The 20,618-nt window shown below is 47.9% G+C and overlaps 1 protein-coding gene across 1 annotated transcript in view; it reads right to left on the bottom strand.

The window, feature by feature from the left end:
- CENPI (centromere protein I) overlaps positions 1-20,618 on the bottom strand; it is a 1,093,019-nt gene that overhangs the window by 157,307 nt on the left and 915,094 nt on the right. Inside the window, exon 19 of the mRNA XM_069613020.1 lies at positions 16,488-16,721. Coding sequence (XP_069469121.1) covers positions 16,488-16,721 — 234 coding nt within the window. The remainder of the gene's footprint in view (positions 1-16,487; positions 16,722-20,618) is intronic.

Here is a 20,618-nt window from a genome sequence, read left to right as displayed (position 1 = left end):
CACGTGGGGACCAGAGCCGCCCAGGTCACCCAAGTCACACCCCATCACCATCTGCAGGGCCGGTAAGATTTCTTCACGCACCATATGTCCGGGGCGTCCCTCAGACAGGGGTACAGCAGACACCTCTTCCAAAGCACATGCCAGAGGGTGAAGGGCCCACCGGGAGGGGGGCAGCGCTTTTAGTGTTTGTTCCTCGCTGGCTGCGCTGTACAGTCTGTTGCTTTCCCCCGCAGCAATGAAATTAGGGGATGGCTAGGGGATCCAAATCCAAACTTGCACTAACAACTTGCTTCTCAGCTGCACTGGAGTGCCCATGTCCACCTTTTGGGAGCGGGTCAATGGGAGATTATTGCTCTCACCATGCCCCCCACTCCAAGCGCTCTTCATACAGCAGTGTGCACCCACTTTGTCGACTGGCCAAGGCACACCACAGCTGCCCGTCTCTCCCTGGGGACTGGGCCTCACCCACTGAGCTCTGATTTCACCGCCCGCGGCCCAAGACGACAACAGTCTTTCCAGCTTCCTCACCTCTTCTCTCCCCTCGCCCCTGAGGGATGGGCCACCGCACCCACACTCCGCCCGTGCTCGCATCCAGCTGCACAGGTCTCCAGCACCCCTGGCTCTCCTACAACGCTCCTACCGGGGGTTGGTGGCCTGTAACAGGTTTTCACGGCCGCTATAGCAGACTACCCTCTTTTAGTCACCATCAGGAGCCTGGGTCCGATTCGACCCTGCAGATCGTAGCGGAGGCTCATGCTGCCACTGAGGAGGTACGCAGCACCCCACCCCCCGCTCTTGCCAACACCTCAGCCCAGCCCAGCCTTCCTCTGCGTCGGCGATTAGTGCCCTTTCAAGCGCAACTCTCTGCTTTCTTGACTCCAAAACAAGGTGGTGGGCGGCCTTAATGTCGACCGACGTGAAAGGGCGTCAATCCTGTGCTCCCGAGTTCTGTTTTTCTCTGATTTTGCTGGAGAAATACTCAGGAAGTTCTCCCGATGCAGTGAAGTAAGCCTTGTATCACCGCTGCGAGCAGGATTTTATGTGCAGGATCGAAGCAGCCCCGGTGGAGCAGCACAGGCTCACATCTGAATTGCTGACGACAGCGCCACGAAAGGGGAATTTATTAAGAATTGCACTGATCTGGTCCTGATACATTTAGATTCAAGACTGATCACTTTCCTTATTTTAGAGGAGGCTCAATCCTTCCTCTCACTGGGTTATAACATTTATAGGCTGTTGGAGCAAGACCTGATGTTGAGAGCGAATATAACTCAAAGAACTTGCATGTCACCCTGCAGATGAGTGTAAACAAGAGTGATCGCACATTTAGAAGGTCAGTGACTAAGGTATCAATTAATAGTGAGAGATCAATGGATTGAGATAACAGATGCTCTCCACTCCCAATTTAAGAACTATGAGCAGTCGAATCAGCCCGTCTCGTATTTCATGGAGCTCAAGAGGCAACACACATTTATTTAATAAAGGCATTAGAGGTTTTAGGAAAGAATTGTGATATTCTCCTACTTGAAGGGATGTGGTTTTTAGATAAACCCCTTTAGAAGGATACCTAACTTTTTATTCACCAGCTGTCAAATGTTCTATGGGTAGACCATTTGGGGTTTAGTAATAGCAACTAAATCCTCTACCAATTTGAGTTGTGAACAGCAGGTGTCTTTATCTTTGTTTATGCTCACTTACTTTCTTTTTCTGACGTGAAGAGCTAGCGGTTTTGTAAGAGCCTATTGAGTTATGTTCGTGGAATTGAAACTTTTTTTTACGTATGTTAAAACTGTAGATTTTTCAATAAAATAAAAACAAAAAAGAACAGCAGGTTTCAAAGTACAAAGACCTGCTGGCAGTTAAACTTACTTATGAGCTACCGGAATACAATGCGATTTTGGAATATCTACTTTTTAACGTATAATTGAATCCTTGTGTGATAATTGCCACTGATGTTTATTTACTTCTATTGGATGTTTTGGACTCGAGGTATGGGGGAATCTACAGGAGAAGTAATGGTTGCAGGTGACCAACTATGATTATATCTCACTGTACACAGTCAAACAAGATCCTCATAAATTTCAATCTAAATGTAGAGGCAAGATAATTGAGACAACAAATCAATGGGGCTTACACATAGCCAATGGTCACCTGGAAGATATTCCAGCAAAATGCACGTGGTAGAAGGCCAAGAGTCGGTCGAACATTGACTATATATTTGTTACTCAGACATTTTATGATAACTGTGTATCTTTCAATGGGTCCCACAACCATGAGTGATCATGCTAGGCAACACTTTAGAAAAATGGGTGTGCAAAAAAAGGATATACAATAGTGCACACTAACTTAAATTTAAATAGAAGAAAGAAAAAAAACAAATTATGTGGACTCCCAAGACGATAACTGATATAAATGCAAACATTCCTTTGTTATTGGAAAATAACTTGGGAGTTTAAGAAAAAGTGGCCCATAGTAATCTTTGAAAATCTCATTTCAATAGGGTGCTCTTTCCTAAAGGACAATGGCCATTCTCCCTTTTCCTCTGCATGTGCACATTATTTTTGATAAAGGATATAAAAAAAGTACCTAACCTAAGATATAATAATATATTTGATTCCCTGCCAAACAAAAATAATTTAAACAAAAGCACAAAAATTGGTTAAAATCTCATAAAAGGATTATTCACCAAAGGGATGTGGAAGCAATACTAAACATTCTTCTATCCAGGTAAACAAAACGTTTCAGGGATCTTATTAAAGCAGGACTATCACAAGATCATTCAGAATTAAATCCCATAGGGGAATTAGCTTTACATTTTTTTTCCGAAAATGTATTCCTTTCCCCCTGGGCGAGCGGTAAGGAACATCATTTGGGATATCCCACATTGGTACATGGTTTTTGATAAAGGGGATATGGCCAGGGCAATAATGATGGCTAGTCCCTCAAGAGCTGTTGGTACGGATGTTATTTAAACAAAAACCCCAAATCTGGTCTGAGATCCATTTTGAATTATTCACATCATAGCAGCTAAAACAAACACGCGAGCCATGTAAAAAATCTATTCTGGCACCAATTTTCAAGCCGGCAGTAGGGAATGTCCTTGCAACTACAGACTCATTGAGCACCTGACTCGGTCAGTATGATATTCTGTGTGATGGTTTTAATGAACCTCAGGAACTGGACAGACTAGTACACAGTTGGGGACGTATACACATCCGGTTTCAGGAGGGGCTTTGATACCTTTATGAAAATTTGATACTTTCACTTATCCAACATCAAGGTAGGATCCAGTGCCAATTTATTTATGGAGCTTTCATAGATTTTGGGCGTCATCAGTGAGGAGTAGCTTGGGTCTCGAGGCCCAGCATGCAAGGGACCCACGTCTGGGCATACCCTTCCCACTCGGGGTGACAATAGCAAAACAAAAGAGTTGATAGCTGGAAGGTTTAGAATAAATCTTGACCTCTGGCATTGCTCTGGGCAACCCTCCAGACCATCGTTCTTCGCCTGCCTAGCCATTACAAAAGGGGAAAGACCATATGCAAATCAGGCTTGGTCCCACCCCCAAAGGGATTTTACACAGGCTTTTGATAAAGTTCATAGGGAAAAGTTGTGGTATACCTTCTGTCACTTGGGATGTCAATTGCCTTTAACATTCTGAGGTACATTCACACTGATAGTCATTCAAGTTGGTCATGACTTAAAAGAAGCGCTGACAGAAGAATGTATATCATATAGAGGGCTTTGCCAGGGATGTGTCCTGTCTCCCACTCTTAATTTGTATATCACCAATCTAGTTATAGCACTGGGGTCATAGGTTTCATATCCTCTTAAGTTGGGCCATCTGCATATCCAATATATGGTTTATGCAGATGACATAATAATAATGGTCCAAATCCCAATAGTTCTACTGTGTTCCTTGAATTCCCTTTCGAGATATATGAATGAGCTAGACTTGGAATTAAATGAAGCAAAAAAAAAACAAAAAAAAACACATTCTAAATTTTAACCTGCAAAGAGTCATGCAGGGGAACTTTGCCTGCTATACTAACATCAACTTAGATCAGGTTGAAAATTGGAAGTACCTAGGTACCAATTTTAAACGATGTATCTCTTTATAAGCCCTCAATAAACAGCTACTGATTAAAGGCTTATATTAATATTACAGATGAAAGGAATTGAAAACATACGCAAAATGTACAATTTGTCTCCAGACTAAATTTTACAAAGGCAAGGTAGTTCCTAGTTTAACCTATGGTTCAGAATCAAAATTGAAAAGAATTCAATGGGAAAAACTGGAAGGGAAGATTTAGAAAGCTGCCTTGAATTTAGTCAAAGGAGACAGATTCAATCCTTACGCTATGAACAGGGCTTTACATTTTATGAGGCATATGGCACATGGAAATCGCTTCTCTTATGTAATAAAATGTTAACGCCCATACAAGATTCATTGTACATGAAACTGCATGAGAATATGACCTTACTAGTGGTAAAACAATATAAGTGCTGATGACTCTAAATATTATCGAGTCCAGCATAAATGAGTTATCAGTGCTTCCACTACAAGTATAAAAGAAACTCCAGCAGAGCGATTTAATAAATACCAGGGAGGCAACCATGAAATATAAGTGAAATTATGGGATTGGGTTGGGGTACAGCCATAAATTGGGTGCGCTCTGGCTGTAAGCATGTCTAGTAGGGTGGCTGCAACATCAGCACTGAGAGGGATTCCTCTTAACTTTTCTTTATGAGAACTGAATATAATGGGTTAGTGCTGATTTGCACTCAATCTAAAATTATATTAGGTTCACTTCTATCAAATAGTTACAAAGTCCACATAATGTAATTGCTATTTATTAGATTTGTAATTCACAGCCGACATGCGTATCGACAACTTGTCTTCAAGGCAGCTATATCTGGGTATAGGTACCCCTACTGGTTGCAAAACTTGGTCAGAAGAATGCCATATGGTCCCAGCGTTAGTTGGGCAATGTCCAAATGTTGTTTATTATATTATCTGTTAGAGAGTGCTACATGTGTTTTCTTAATCCCACGCCAGCAAGTATTGTGGAGTTAAGTCTTCACAATTAGCCTCTCAGACCTTTTCAGGAATCAGCTGATCATCGGGTTAAATCCCGGGCACCGACAAGTTATTAAAACGTTTGTCGGCTGTGAATTACAAATAGAATAAATAGCAATTACATTATGTGGACTTTGTAACTATTTGATAGAAGTGAACCTAATATAATTTTAGGTTGAGCGCAAATCGCCAGCACTAACCCATTATATGAACGTGGTTGTGTTTTTCACAAATATTTGAAAAAAAGTTTGGCTTGCATATCTAGGTATCTCTGAAAAAATATCAGAGATACAATTTCCTGAGGCAAAGACTCAATTTGCTTCCAACACATGAAATCTGTAGTATTCCAATGAGGCCCCTAAACTTTGTAGATATTGTAGACAGGAATTTGCATACACAACACTAGAACATCTTTTTATGGACTGCTTTCATTTGCAGCACAAACACACTTTGTAAGATTTTTAAATATTTTTTAAAATATGGAGGTCTTGGATATCTGGAAAACAATGAGTGGGGACCATATCCCTTTATGTATAGCAACTATGAATTTTATAGATGTTTTAACTGAGGGAAATGTGTAAATTTGCTGGTATACTTTGTTGATTTATTAGGTTTTTATATGCAATGACTACATTTTTTGTGAAAGGTTTGTCTTAAAACCAAAACACAATAAATACATTAACAAGTATACTCATCATCCATCCCATCCCACACTTTGCTTCAATATCCTAAACACCAGTGGAATCAGCAATAATGGGAAAATGAATATATCAGACTAATCCCAAAGGATTCCCCGGTCACTGTTCCAGTCTCTTGGGGAAAACTCCCTGGAGCAAAAAGGTCTCACTTCCTATTCATGCTGAAAGTAAACCGGACAAGCTGGGAGAACGCCCACTTGGTGAAGATCACAATATTTGATTCAACACCCCCCCACACACGTGAAAACGTGTGCGCTGATTTAATGCAGCTGTTGGAACGTTGAGACTGCCCACCAGAGGGGTTGCAGTCCCAGACACCTAGTTGTCGGATCATGCAAAACTAAAAGCAAATGGCCTTCCTATACCACTGGAGCCATCACACCATGATTGTTGATATAATGCATGGCAGTGATATTGTCGGTCAACACTTTGGCAGTGCACCCTTTGACCAAAGGCAAAACAGAACTCAATGTTGGACACAATGTTCAAAAAGGTTTATATGATTGGCCTTCTTGTGCCCTTCCCAAGGGTGCTCACTAAAGATTGAGGCTACACAACACTCAAGAATGCACCCGCCAACATAATGAATGAAGGCCACACCCCAAAGAGGATTGGCAGGGGAGACCTCACCAATGGAGATCTTGACAATTCAATGGGCTTACCTGGAGAAGATCTTGCATGCCGTTTGTGGACTGAGAACATTGGTGTCTCAGCAACCAATGCAGTGCTTAGATCACATCAGACAGGCTTTGGAAATAAGGAAAATACATGATTGAAAAGGCATGAGAAAGAAATCCAGGAAAATACAGTCCGGGCATTCCTAATTTGACAAAGCACTGTGCTGGTGTGGTCTGAAAGATGCCCATGCTCTCTGGAGGAGGAATTGCCATGCCACAGTGTCCCCAGAACTGCCCCTATTAACAGGAGGGTCTCAAACAGGTCAAAGACTACACCTGACTTTCCTTCAAAATATGAAGAAGGGAACAAGTTATCCTGAGTACTTCGACTATTCGGTCTTCTCAGCTCACCCATAAAAGCCAGTTTTCCAGACATGCTGCAACCACTGCTCCCTTCCTTAATAAGTGGGGCGAAGGAAAGCACCACAAACTGAGTGTGCTCCACAGAACACATCAAAAGGTGATGTAGGTCAGAAACCAACATCTACCTACCATAGTCATTACAGGGCCTGAGGACTGACTTGGGATGGAGGGGAGGGGCAGAGGAGGGATGGGACAGTAAGAAAAGAACACATTGTGGCTGTTCTGCAAAAACAAATCTTAGTAATTAAAACAGACACATTATCACCTCCAGGTCAAGAAAGGAACAAGTTACTTACCTGTAACGGTTGTTCTCCAGCATGGGTCTGGCATGGATTCACATACTCATGAATATTCCCCGTCGTCAGGCTGGGAATCCCCGGTACAGAAAAAAATCAGTATCAGTTTTGTTTCTGATCTGTCTTTCTCAGTAGTAACCAATCACTGGTCTCTGGGTCATACTGCCCACAGCCAATGACTGCCCTCTCCCTAAGCCCCGCCTCCGGCAGCCATCCTCAGATTTGGTAGCACGTAAAGTGGCAGTATGACCAAGTGAAGAGCCGCAGAGGGGTAGGCGGAAGGGTTCGCATGTGAATCCATGCCAGACCCATGCTGGAGAACAACAGTTACAGGTAAGTAACTTGTTCCTTCTCCAGCATGGGGTCTGGCATGGATTCACATGCTCATGAATATAAGATTACATAGCAGTACACACATGCACAACCACGGGAGGTGGCAAAAGGCTCAACATTAAGCAACTCTTACCTCCTCACCAGGCCCTTCAGGCGAACAGGTTGCGCAGCACTGCTTGGCTGACCATGGGGACTCCTCCCTGGAATCCCGATCGACGCAGTAGAATTTCGTGAAGGTGTGCGTCGACCTCCACGTAGCAGCCCTGCAGATGTCCAGCAGGGGCACACCAGACAAGAACGCTGTGATAGCAGCGATCGCTCTGGTCGATTGGGCTCTCGGACGGCCGGGCAGCGGTCGGTTTGCCAACTGGTGACAGTGCATGATGCAGCCGGAGAGCCATCTGGAAATGGAAGCCTTCGAGAGGGCCTTCCCTTAATTCACAGGTCCAAAGTTCACAAAAAGCTGTGACTTCTTCCGAAAACTCTTCGTGCGGTCCACGTAGAACTTCAGCGCTCTAGCTACATCCAGCGAGTGCAAAGTCTTCTCGGCCGGCGACAAAGGCGACGGGAAGAAAACTGGTAACACCAAGGGCTCGTTGAGGTGGAAGTCCGACAGCACCTTGGGCACAAAGGAGGGGTGCGTCCTGAGCACCACCCTCGTGTCGTGAAAAGTCAAGTATGGAGGCTTGCAAGATAGGGCCTGAATCTCTCTGACGCGCCGTGCGGATGTGATGGACCCAAGAAAAGCTGTTTTCCACGATAGGAACTTCAACAGTGCCGTATGCATAGGCTCGAACGGAGTCCCCATGAGCCTAGTCAGCACCACGTTGAGCTCCCACACCGGGGCTGGGGCCTTCACCGGCGGGAACGAGCGGAATTGTCCCTTCATAAACTCCTTCACCAGGCGATGAGACCACAAGGACACCCGTCCTGGTGTATCTGCAGATGGCAGCCAGATGCATCTTGATGGAGGCGTGAGCTAGTCCAGCCTTGGCCAGCGACAGTAGGTACGGCAGTACTTGAGGGGCCGTAATCCACAGAGGGTTAATCTTCTGTGCCCGGCACGAGACAGAGAACCTTTTCCATTTGTGTCCGTAACACTTGAGAGTTGAGGACGCCCTGGCCTTTGCAAGAACCTCTCTGCAGTCGGCCGATATATCGTATCCCCCAAGCTCTAGTGCTGCAGGAGCCAGGCCTGCAAGTTCAGCGACTTCAGGTCGTGATGAAGAATGGCGCCTCCTCCTCTGGAGAGAAGATCCGCGTCCACGGGCAGTTTGACTGGTGGGGATGCCGATAAGTTCAGAAGGTCCGGGAACCAGATCGGTCTCGGCCAAGCCGGTGCGACGAGGATCATTCTGCAACGGGACCTCTTGAGCTGGTTGACGAGCCGGAGTAGCAGTGGCAAAGGCGGGAAAGCATAGAGGAACAGGTTGTCCTAGGGGAACGAGAAAGCATCGCCCATGCTCCTCGGTTGGGGGAACCTGCTGGCAAACCTCTGGCACTTGGAGTTTGTCGTCGTTGCGAAGAGATCAGGCTGTGGGGCAGACCCCAGGTCGAAGAGTCAATCCACTTGATCCTGGCGCAGCTCCCACTCGTGGCACGAGCGCAGCTCCCTGCTAAGTGAGTCGGCGATGGTGTTCTTTATCCCTGCCAGATGAAAAGGTACCAGAAACATCCCCTTGTAGACAACCCAGTGCCACAGATCCTGGGATTCCTTGGACAGGGCTGGGGATCTGGTTCCACCCTGCTTCCTGATGTAGAACATCGTGGTGGTGTTGTCGGTGAAGATCCTCACCACCTTGCCCTTGAGGGACGGAAGAAAGGACCCGAGGGCCCAAAACACTGCGCAGAGCTCCAAAATGTTGATATGAAGCTGTTTTTCCTCCGGGAGCCAAAGGCCTCTCGCGTGGAGATTTCCGGTATGCGCTCCCCACCCTTCCAGGGAGGCATCCGTCGTCACTGTTACCTGGTGAACTGGGGTCTGAAAGTCTGCGCCCGCCATCTGATGAGTGCAAGTGCCCCACCACCGGATCGCTTATCGGAAGGTCTAGTTGAGCGGTATCCTGTCCTCGAAGCTGCCCGTCGCCTGGATCCAGCGTGCGTCGAGGAACTCTTGCAGTGGACGCATTCGAAGTCTGCATAGGCGTACCAGATAGATTCAGGAGGACATCATCCCGAGAAGGGATTTGATGGATCTTACCCTGGCTATGTCCGTAGCTAGCAGGCGTTGCACCTTGCCCAGGATGGCTTTCGTCGGACGGCGAGGCCAGCCGTGCCACTGTGTCGAGCTTGTCTCCCAGAAACAGGGCGACCTGCGAAGGGACCAGGTGGGATTTGGGGAAGTTGGAGAACCCCAGGTCCGTGAGTAGCTGGACGGTCTTCGCTGTGTGTTCTACGGCGAGCTCCCTAGTCCTTGCTCGGATGAGCCAATCGTCCAGGTAGGGATAGACGTGGAACCCTTGCAGGCGTAGCCACGCCGCCACCGGTGCTAGGCACTTGGTGAATACCCTGGGTGCCGACTTTAATCTGAACTGGAGGGCCTTGAACTGGTAGTGCCGTCCTTGGACCACGAACGTGAGGAACTTCCGGTGTCCTTAGCTGTCCCAGCACGTGCTGGAGGGTGACCATCCGGAACTTCTGAGCCTTGATGTACTTGTTCAGTTGACGCAGGTCCAGGATGGGACGCCAACCTCCTGTCTTCTTTACGAGAAAATATCTTGAGTAGACCCCGGAGCCCCGAAGTCTTTGGGACGAGCTTGATGGCACCTTTCTTGAGCATCGCCCTTACTTCCATCAGCAGCTGGGATACGTGGTTTTCCTTCGTTGCCACGGGTGGCACGCGAGGGCACTTCTTTAGAAACTCTAAGGCGTGCCCCTGGGTCAGGGTATCCAGCACCCAACGGTCGGAGATGGACTCCCACACGCTGACGATCTTTGCCAGCCGGCCTCCCACCGGGGTGCTTCGGAGGGGGCCCGACGCCACGGTCGGTTCAGTCCTGTTTCGAGGTCGCCTTGCCGCCTTGACCTCCCTGGCGACAACGGTGGTAACCCCCAGACTTGCCCCGTCCTCTATAGGGCTCCTGCGACGAGGAACGGGCTGCTTGACGGTTGGTAGAGGAGCCGCTGCCGGAACCTTTGGAGGTCCCTTGCTTGCCTCCGGTGTTCCGAAAGAACGGCCGTCGTTGCTGGAGAACTCCCAGGGCTCGGGCTGTCTCCGTTTTGATGGCTTGCAGGGACTCATCGACTGTCTTCCCAAACAGGTTTTTCCCATCAAAGGGCATGTCCAACACTTTGGCTTGTACGTCCTGGCAGAACTCTGTCGCATTCAGCCATCCGCGCCGACTGAGGCAAACATTGTTGCCCAACTGGCGGAAACCGGTGTCAGCGATGTCCGTCGCCACCGTTATGGCATGGTCCGACGCCACCTCGCCTTCTTGCAGGATTTCCAGGGCTTCTGCCCTCTTGTCGTCCGGCAGGAAGTCCAACAAGGGAGCGATTTTATACCAAAGTTCACTGTCGTAAAGGGCAACGATAGCCAGGGCGTTGGCCGTCTTAACCGTCGTCGCCGCCGACGTGATGACTCGTCGTCCCATTGCGTCGAGCGTCTTTCCCTCCCTCAAGTCAATGCCAATGTCCCCCCTGCCTTCTTCCTGGCCGCCGCTGAGACGACTGAATCCTGGGTCGGCTGTGCTCTAAGACAAAGAGGGGCCGCGTCGGGGACCCGGTACTTCTTTTCGTATCGGTCCCTTTTTGCCGCCGTCGTGGACGGGTTCTTGAGGAGGGAGAGCCCCTCGTCCCAGATGTCATCCAGTAGAGGTACCGCGAGGACCGTCTTCCTCTTGGTCTCTCGACATTGATAGAGGAACCCCTCCTTTTCGTCGGGGCAGAGCTGGAAAAGCTTGGATGCCCCAGAGATTATTGCATGGAAGGATCCAATCTCATCGGGCGAGGAAGACGGGAGGTCCACCCCGCCGTTGCCACTCTTGTCGTCCGTGCCCGTCGTGGCCGTGTCATCCCCGCGGACCGTCGTCATGGAGTAGGGTTAAGCAGGCCTTGAGGGCTGGAAGGGTGCAGGAGGATGTGTTTTTCTTCTCTTGGGTGGTGGACTTCCCGACGGCCCTGCCCCTGGCTCCTCCGTAGGGCCTGGTTCCGGCTCCCCCGTCGGGGGTAAAGGCAATCTAGTCCTTATTTCAGAGCATAAGGATTGAATTGCCATCAAAATGGCCACCGAGTTGTCCTGGGCACTGGCTGCGACGGGCGGTCTGGGATCCCGTCGGTGCCGCCGTCGCTTCCGTCATCCTCCTCATCGGGATGCCTCTCGACGGGCTGGTCCTCCTCCATGCCCGCGTCGTGGCTCTCAGGGGCTTCGACAAGTTCCTCCTCGGAGGTTGTGTCTGAATCCACGACAGCCACTGCCCCCCCTTCTCCGCCGGGGCTTTCGTGGGGGTTCTTTCGTTGGGCTTGAAAGATGCCTCCCTCCGAGGTGGCAGGGAGACTCTGGGCCCCGAGGCCGCTACCACAGGGGTAACCTCCGCAGGGTGCGCCAGGGTTGCCGCGACCTTCTCGATAGAGGCCTTGGCTGGGTGAATCAAGGCCTTAGTCACTGACTACGTGCTTGTGGCCTTCACCTTGGGGGAGGGCTCCCCGCCTCGCTCCCCCTCAGCCGAAATCTTCGAGATCGACCGAGGTCTCTCCAGAAGCTTGGCCGGGTTCTCGGATTTCCTCTTACCTGAGCCAGAGCGTTGGCTCGTGGTCGATGGCGCCGCAGAGGATGCGCCCTGCCTGGCAGCCGAGGGGCCCGACTGTTCGACGCTCCTGGTGCCCGTGGACTCGTGGTGCTTAGCCTTCTGTTGGGCCTCCGTCGCCGAGGCGCCCTCACAGGCCTTAGAAGACCGCTCGGATTTCTTCTTTTTCTTCTCACCTGACAGGCTCTTTCCCTCCAGCCAGTTGGCGAGACGAAGATGGCGGTCCCTCATGGTTCGCTCCTACATTCTCCCGCAAAACGCACAGTCTTCCTCCACGTGCGTTCTGTCCTTGTGAAGACAGTAGAGGCATAAGCAATGCTCGTCTTCCTTGAACATGTTCTGCAGCTGGCATCCAGGGCAGGCCCTGAACAGCTTCCCGGGCGTCGAGCTCCCTTTCTCGTGGCCATGTCCGGGGTAGGCCTCAGAAACATCTGGAATCCTCCAAAAGCAAAGTTCGATGAAATCTTAACCCTTGAGGGGGCGTCAAAACTTCCAAAATGGGTCCCCGTTGATCGGATGTAAAGACGGTGGAGCTTGAGGCTCAATTTAACCGAAAAATGAGAAATTCGCTTTGAAAAAGCACGAAAACGCAGCAAAAGCTCGAGAGCTATAGCACGAGGACTCCCAACACTTGAACGTGCGGTAAAAATCTGATGATGGCTGCCGGAGGCGGGGCTTAGGGAGAATGCAGTCATTGTCTGTGGGCAGTATGACCCAGAGATCAGTGATTGGTTACTAATAGGAAAGACAGATCAGAAACGAAACTGATACCGATACCGATTTTTTTCTGTACCGAGGATTCCCAGCTTGACGACGGGGAATATTCATGAGCATGTGAATCCATGCCAGACCCCATGCTGGAGAATACCATTGACACCATTAATGAATTGGTTCAGAGATACATAAGGCTAACTCTTCACTGTGAGACAATGCCCAAATCAGTGTACGGCTGGACGACATTTCAAAAGATGTGGAATCTGTGAAAGGAAGGTATCCATTAGAACCAGGAGATTGGGAGCTCTTCATGACACCAGAGCATGTTTCCAGCTGGGGACCGTCTAAGAAAGCAAATCAACATGGTAGTTACAATATTGGTTTACTTTAACTGGACTAATTGTACTAAGGCATCTGATTAAGATGAGCTGTCTAAGAAAAGCCCAGAACAGGAAACAGTGTGCAAGTGACATGGATCCATTTGGTCACAAGAGGCAAAAGACAAATTGATTTGCATATGGTCTTTCCCATTTTAAAATGGCTCGGCAGGCAAAGAACAATGATCTGGAGGGTTACCAGAGCAATGCCAGCGGTTAAGATTAATTCTAAACGTTAAACCCACCACCTCTTGTTTTGCTGTAGTCACACCGAGGGGGGTGGGTACGTCCAGGCATGGGATCCGTGCCTGCTGGGCCTAGCGACCCAAGCTACTCCTTATTGATGAGCCCAAACAAGACTGAAATATGTTTAGGGATGCTTGTAGTATCCTGCAGAAGGGATGTGACCAAGCTGTTCGGGCTGCACTGCCTCTTTTGGGGTGTGACCTGAACTTGATTTGCATATGGTCTTTGCCTTTTCGTAATGGCTTGGCAGGCGAAGAACGATGGTCTGTAGGGTTGGCCAGAGCGAGGCCAGAGGTTAAGGTGAATTCTAAACCTTCCAGCCATCATCTCTTGTTTTGATGGAGCTATATTTATTTTATTTATTGGTTATTTGTAATGCGCTTATACAGCCAAACAGTGTTTCAAGGTGCAACAAGACAAGGGGGTGGAGGGAAACAGGGGAAAAAACCCAAAATAAAGCGATCCTACGAGGTCTTGAGACATTCGGAATGGGTAAGTGCAAAAAACATGAATGCAATACGGGGGGTGGGTGGGGAGTTGCGAGTGTAAGTCAGAGAGGAACAGTGGTGAAGAGCAGCAAAAAACAAACAAGAAACAAAAATGAAAAACAATCCTACTAGGCCTTGCTGCAATTCGGAACATGCATATCTATAACATAAAATGCAGGGGGAAGGAGGAGGGGAGGAGTGCATGTCAGGGAGGAACAGGGGAGGTGGACAAACAAAAACGATCCTACTTGGCCTTGCAACAATTCGGAACGTGCAAATGCAAAACATGAAATGCAGGGGAGGGAGTAGGGGAGATGCAAGTAGGGGAGGAGAGGAGTGGCTAACGCTAGGATGGAGGTAGGAGAAAGGATAAGTATGCAGGTGAGAGGTTCAACACAACAAGGTAGGAAATGAGGAGACAGTGGGGTGGGCAGGAATTGGGAAGCAAAACAAGGTGTAAGGGGGTAACAACCGGTATGAACTTACAAGTAGGCAACAGTGACTACACCGAGGGAGCACAATTTGGAAAGCCAACCACATTGGTGCAGGGGACAACATCAATAAGCAGCAGCAGGTGAGCAAACAGCAGAAATGAGAGGGCAGAGGAAGTATGAAAACGCCATCTCATAATTGCACAGACAATAAATCAAACTTACAGCCCTGGGTAAAATGGAGATCTCAAGCAGATGAACAAGGACCAAAGTAGGCGGGTAAATAGTGGCAGGCATCAACAGCAAACATTGTAAGAGCCAAGTAGGCAGTGGCAGGCACATGCAGCAGGAGTAGAAGACATTGAGCAGCCAGGTAGGCTGCTATAGCACAGACCAACAGTCACAGTTGATATGGTGCAGATATCCAATAGAAGCAGCAAGGCTGATAGAGTAACAGAAGGATTAAGTTCAAGAGAACGTCAGCAGCGCCAGGTTGATGCAGACAAAAGTGAATATGGAGCAAGTCAAAAGGCCTAGACACCAGGGATCAGGGCCTAGATCAAGACAAGGGGAGACACGTGAAAACCAGAGGACAGCCAGGCCCAGCCAGGCTGACAGCAGGTTAGATAGCAGAGAGTAGAGCGCTCGCTTTGACATCCAGGCAGAGCCTGCCGACGCAGGTTCGAATCCCAGCAGGCCAAACTCAGCTTTCATCCTTCCGAGGTCGAGAAATGAGCACCACACACCGTGGGTACAAATAAGCAGCGCTCAGATGCCTAAGGGTTCGTAGTGCTATATAAATGAAAATTATTATTATTATTATTATGCCTGGGTGAAACAATGCAGGCAGGGGCCAAGGCAAGAGGTCTGAAGGCACAGGGTGGACAAGCAATGGACCAGGCAGGAAAAAGATAACAAGCCAAAGGGGACTTCATTTAGGTGCAGTAGGAATGGCCACGCTTGTAGACAGAACAGGACGCGGGGCGCGCAGCTAAGGCTAGTGACTGGCCGCAACACTTACCTCGAGGTCATCGAAGTGGAGATGCTGTGATCTACTGAACAGGGCTGGATCCAAATCTGGAACAGCAAAAACAGAGGGGCGGAGGAGGGAATAAAGGGGGTTTGCTGGCACGGCGGCCACGGCCGGATAGGCCAGACAGGAGAAAAGCATTGGTGTGGGCCTTAGTGGGAGCCAGCTTCACCTGTCAGCTCCCCTGGATTGGTTAATTTAGGTGAAAAAGACAGCCAATCTGCTTCTGGAAGGCAGAAAGGAGTAGCATAGCAAATGCAAGATGGTTGCAATGGCGGCGGCCATTGTTAAGATGGCACAGAGCCAAGGATCATGCTGCTTCTGCCCAGCAGGGCTACCTCATGGAGCGTTGTTGGTATGGAAGTGCGGAGGATATGCAGGCTGTAGGCAACAGGCATGGTGAAGGTGGTGGGTTTCCTCGGAACCTACAGCCTGCAACCTTCCTCATGCCTGTCCAAACCAGGCAGCCATATAGTAACCAGAAGCAAAAGAAAAAGTGAAGACTAACGAAAAGTCATGAAATTGCAATTCAGTCATACAATAACATTAGCGTAGCTAGCAATCCATGAACAAGGAACGAGAAACTGTATCAGGATACAAAAAACGGACACTTAAAAGTACAGTTTGAAAGGTCTGCGGTTCCAGATTATTATACCCCAACATAAAATATACCTATCAATCTACAGCAATCACAGAGTACTAACCAGCAACAGTAACAAATACAATAAGCACCTATCACGAAAACCACCACCATTTTGAGACAAGCTGAGAACTACTGTTTACTGTAAACTAAAACAAAACAGGAAAAAAAGTAAAATGCAAACACTTGTAATTTGCTTCCAGCAAAGAAGCATCAGGTCGCAGTACAAGAAAGGAAATAAAAAAACAACACATAACTTGACATTAATTATCCATAAGAAATACAGTGTTTCATCAACTGCAACTGTTCTTCATGGGTACCGATATAAAATAGGTATATGACTTACACAAAATAAAATATCATTATTACCTCCTGAAGAAAGAGGAAAGCATGACCCATCAACGCTGGGTGGTGGACAATATTGAAGCTGTTCCTGCATTTGAGAACACCTGTTCTCTCTAGGACTTCAGGAGGTAGGAAAATTCCCTGCGCATGAGTATCCTGCTGAAAAGCATTGGATGTCCAGAGGCAGCCAACCATAGCCGACATGTACTGGTTGTATTCTTGGAATGTTTGACTGCTGATGTTTAGAGACATCTTGTCCTGTGGAGACAGTGAACAAAGTTTTTTTTTCTTACGATGCACTGCATAATTTACAAAGCGATCTCCAAATACAACTTGTTTTTCAGTGGTTATCTCAAGACACTGGAGGAACACTTACCAGTAATGTTCTTTCTATGGAATTACCTCTGGCAGATGCCTCATCCAGCACCTGCTGACTTTGGAAAGTTTCACAGGTGCAGTTGTAGCCCGACAAACTCCCCGGCTGCAGACAGGACGCTGTCTTCAAAACAGTAGCGCCTACTATACCCCCACAACCTCAGTACACCCCATTTTCTCCTTGTGCTCAGCAGGTGAGGTTAGCACAATCTAAGGCAGTGGTCTTCAAACTATAGGGGTGCAAAGGATATGTTCAGGAGGGGTGTGAGGCTCTTTACAGTGTCTATTAGAAAATATAAGCAATTATACCTTAGTGGGGATGGAAACAATATTTTCTATTCAGGGGGTGGGGGGTGGAAATCACTATAAATGCAGTTTCAAATACCCGTAGAATTCATTGGCATTCAAATTGAGAACAAATTAAAAAATAACCTTTTTGTAGCCCGAATTTCCTCTTTTTGCTTTGTAATGGATTGCATCTTCCTGCAGATTCCTCATATAGAATTGACTCCAAAGCAGTACAGGTAAAGGTGGTGGCAGACAGAGTATTTAGAACAAACAATTCTGCAAAACCACCCTACCAAAACTGGAGTCCTGATCTGCCAACAACTCCAGGCAACAGTGATGAGTGAAAGTATGGGGAGGGCACACCCAAGTGACCATTTGAAATCTCCTTGAGTGGCAAACTCCTCTGAAAGCCAAAGTAGCTACCAGTCCCATGGTTGATTGCGCTCTAAGACCATAAGGAACTTCCCCAGCCTGCTAGTAGAAATCAGCCACTTCAATGCAGGACCGAGAAAAGGACAAAAAAAGCTTGTCATCCTTGTGGAAAGGGGTAGTTCAAGTCACACAGAAACTGAAGACACTCTTTGAGTCCAACCTGTGCAACCTCTCATCTTTAAAAGAAAAGGAAGGCCTAACTTGAAGTACAACTTTACCAAGAAAATTGAAGATCAGGGGGCCTACAATAAAGAATCTGCATCTCACTGACAAGTCGCACAGATATGATTCAAAACCAAGAAGACAGTTTTCAGCGTAATGAGTCAAATGGAGCATGAGTGCATAGGCTCAAAAGGCAAACCCATAAGAAAACCTAGGACTAAATTACGATCCAAGAAGGAACGACAAACTGCATGGGGAAAAAAACGTTTTGTTAAGTCCTTCAGAAACTGGGCAACCAAGGAAACTGAAAATGTACCTTGCTCTGGAGTGCTTTTAAAGATGGAAAGGGCAGCAAAGTAGTCCTTGAAGATGCCAATTTGCATCCCGTGCCTAGCCAGGGGCCACAGGAATGCCACAAAATTAGAGAATACATATGATAAAAAGGGCCCACAATCCTGCTTCTGCAACCTTCACATATCCTCCAACTGCAAATGTAGCTAGGCCTTGTTGAAGGCCTGCGTGTGCACAGACAACACCTCAATGATTCAAGACCAGTCATGCTACCGCCTCTCAACAGTCACGCACGGAGACAGACTGTTTGGGTACAGACCCACACTCCCACAAAAGGCACAACAGATTCATCCTCCAAGAAAGGTGCAATGACTGACAGATTGCCATCTCGCCAAGATACCACACCCTCCAAGACCAAAACGGGGCTATCAGAATCATGGTGTTCTCCATTTTATAGTTACGTCCCAGGTAAACTTAATGTAGTCAACATGGTCAAGAACCGGTCAGCTCCTGCTAGATTTGGGGGGGGCGCAACATCCTGCACCTTTTTCAGATAATGGTCGACCCAGGGGCATGTTCTCTTGATACGCGTTAATTAACCCACATGATGCGTCGTTTGTTAGGACTTCCTCCTCCCGAGTGCCCTCCAGTAGTTCAACATCCGAGTTCTTTAGTGTGGTCCAATAAATGTGTTCCGTCAGGTCTAGGTATTTTCTCCTGTTCAAAAATATGATCTTGCGCTCCCAAGTTCTCAGGGCGTGCAGTTTTTTTTTCTCTTCTCCATGTCCATGGGCCCCTCCATTTCCATCTCGGCTCCGGAATTGGTTTGGCATAGTATTCAATTTTTGCCAATGATGCAAGGGGGTTATGGTTCATTTTGCGGTCTGTAAAAGTGTAGGTTTCTCATGGGCGACAGCATCTGTGTCGACAAGCCCCTGGTCGATAGTGGCATCACTTTTTCCTTCATGGTCTCAAGAGTTGGTTGAGCACAAGCTTATACAAATTCGGCCTCTCTAACCCCAGTGTTCTCCGTCAACTTTACGTATTTGGCTCTGTCCTTCATGCCACTAAATATTTCTCTCTCATTTTCCTTGGGATTTATATAATCCAATTTCATCTGCGTCCTCGAGTCAGACAGGGGGGGTCCTCCTGTTCATTCTCTCGCACTTCGCCCTTTGGGTGTATTGGCCAGGGTTGTTTATAGGTGCTGGTCTAGTCAGGGCCTTGTGTACCGATTCTTGCGACAGTTGTGATTCGGCACTGCAAACATTGGGGGTATCGTTAACATAATCACCTCCCTCGGCACGCCCCCTCCGTGTAAAGATTCAGTTCACTATGTTTCAGCTTCAAATCAGGCCAGTCTACTGACATGGGTGTGAGTCTAGCGACTACTCCTAATCATGTTGAACATGCTGGACTTGCTGTGAATGCGTGCTGTGAATGCGTGTTGAGATAATGGCAGGGAAGCCAAAGTACAGTTTAAACTCACCAGAGAATCTCCGACTAACACTGTAGTTTCATTCAGATTACCCATATGTGCAGAGTTTGGGGCCGGTGTTCCCGAGTCAGCTGGATCCGCCAGGCTATGGGGGCACTCCGATAGGGATTCCAGGGGTAAAATTGAGTTCCTCAGGCTTCAGTCTCCCCTCTTGGTTCCTCTCGGTGCAGAGGTTTTTTCAGTATGTATTCCCCCGCGTTTCTTTCCAAACTCCGATTTCAACATCTGCGCGTTCTCAAGTCACTCGCCTCAGAGCCTCTGACGGCTGACTGGCGAGTGACTGGACTCGGCGCCGGACTTTCTGCACCGGCACTCTGCGCCTGATATGGATTCTTTAAAGGCACAGTATGTGCTTTTTTCTTAAATTCTCACGTTCTGGCAGCTGCAAGAAAACCACGACCTGTCTCTCAGCTTTCTTATCAGGAGTGACTGGACTTGGTGCCGGACTCTCCATGCCGGCGCTCCGCACTGCTTTTACGCTGGTACAGTATGGGCTTCTTTCCCACTTCCTGACATCTGCAAGAGTGTAAAACTATCAGAGAATACCACTGTGTGTATCTTCTTGGGGTCCACACAGTGAAACCACTCCGCAGCCTCTGATGGAGGAGTTGGAGAGTATACAACAGGAAGATGAATCTTCTGAGAGAAATGGAAATCCTACATGACCTTGAGAAGGAAAGTAATCTTAACTTACTTTCTCCCTAGAGAAGACCATGTATAGAGGTTTGATGGAGAGCCTGAAGCTCACTGGACTAAGAAAATCACCTTAAAGGTGAATATCTCAAAGACAAAACATGCAACGGTCTCCAAAGCAGCCACTGTGAGACAAGAACGAAGGATCAAATTTGACACAGGAACCATCAACTTGTGTGGTGGAAACAAGTTAGAGAATACTTGCAAAAAAGAGCAGGCCCTCTCCATCTGTCCTATTAAATACCAAACAGCAGCCAGGTGCTGCTTCACAGTGTCAATATGATGACCTGCTGGGGTAATGAGAGCAGGACATCAATAAGAGAAATGGTTGAACAGATCAAAAGGTCCCAAACTACTATCCCAACACAATGAAAATGATATCCACTTGCAGGCAAAGATGGACTTGAATGTGAGCC

The sequence above is a fragment of the Ambystoma mexicanum genome, chromosome 5p (assembly GCF_040938575.1).
Source record: "Ambystoma mexicanum isolate Mex_15411 chromosome 5p, UKY_AmexF1_1, whole genome shotgun sequence".
NCBI lineage: Eukaryota > Metazoa > Chordata > Amphibia > Caudata > Ambystomatidae > Ambystoma > Ambystoma mexicanum.
This window is presented reverse-complemented; position numbering and strand designations above follow the sequence as displayed.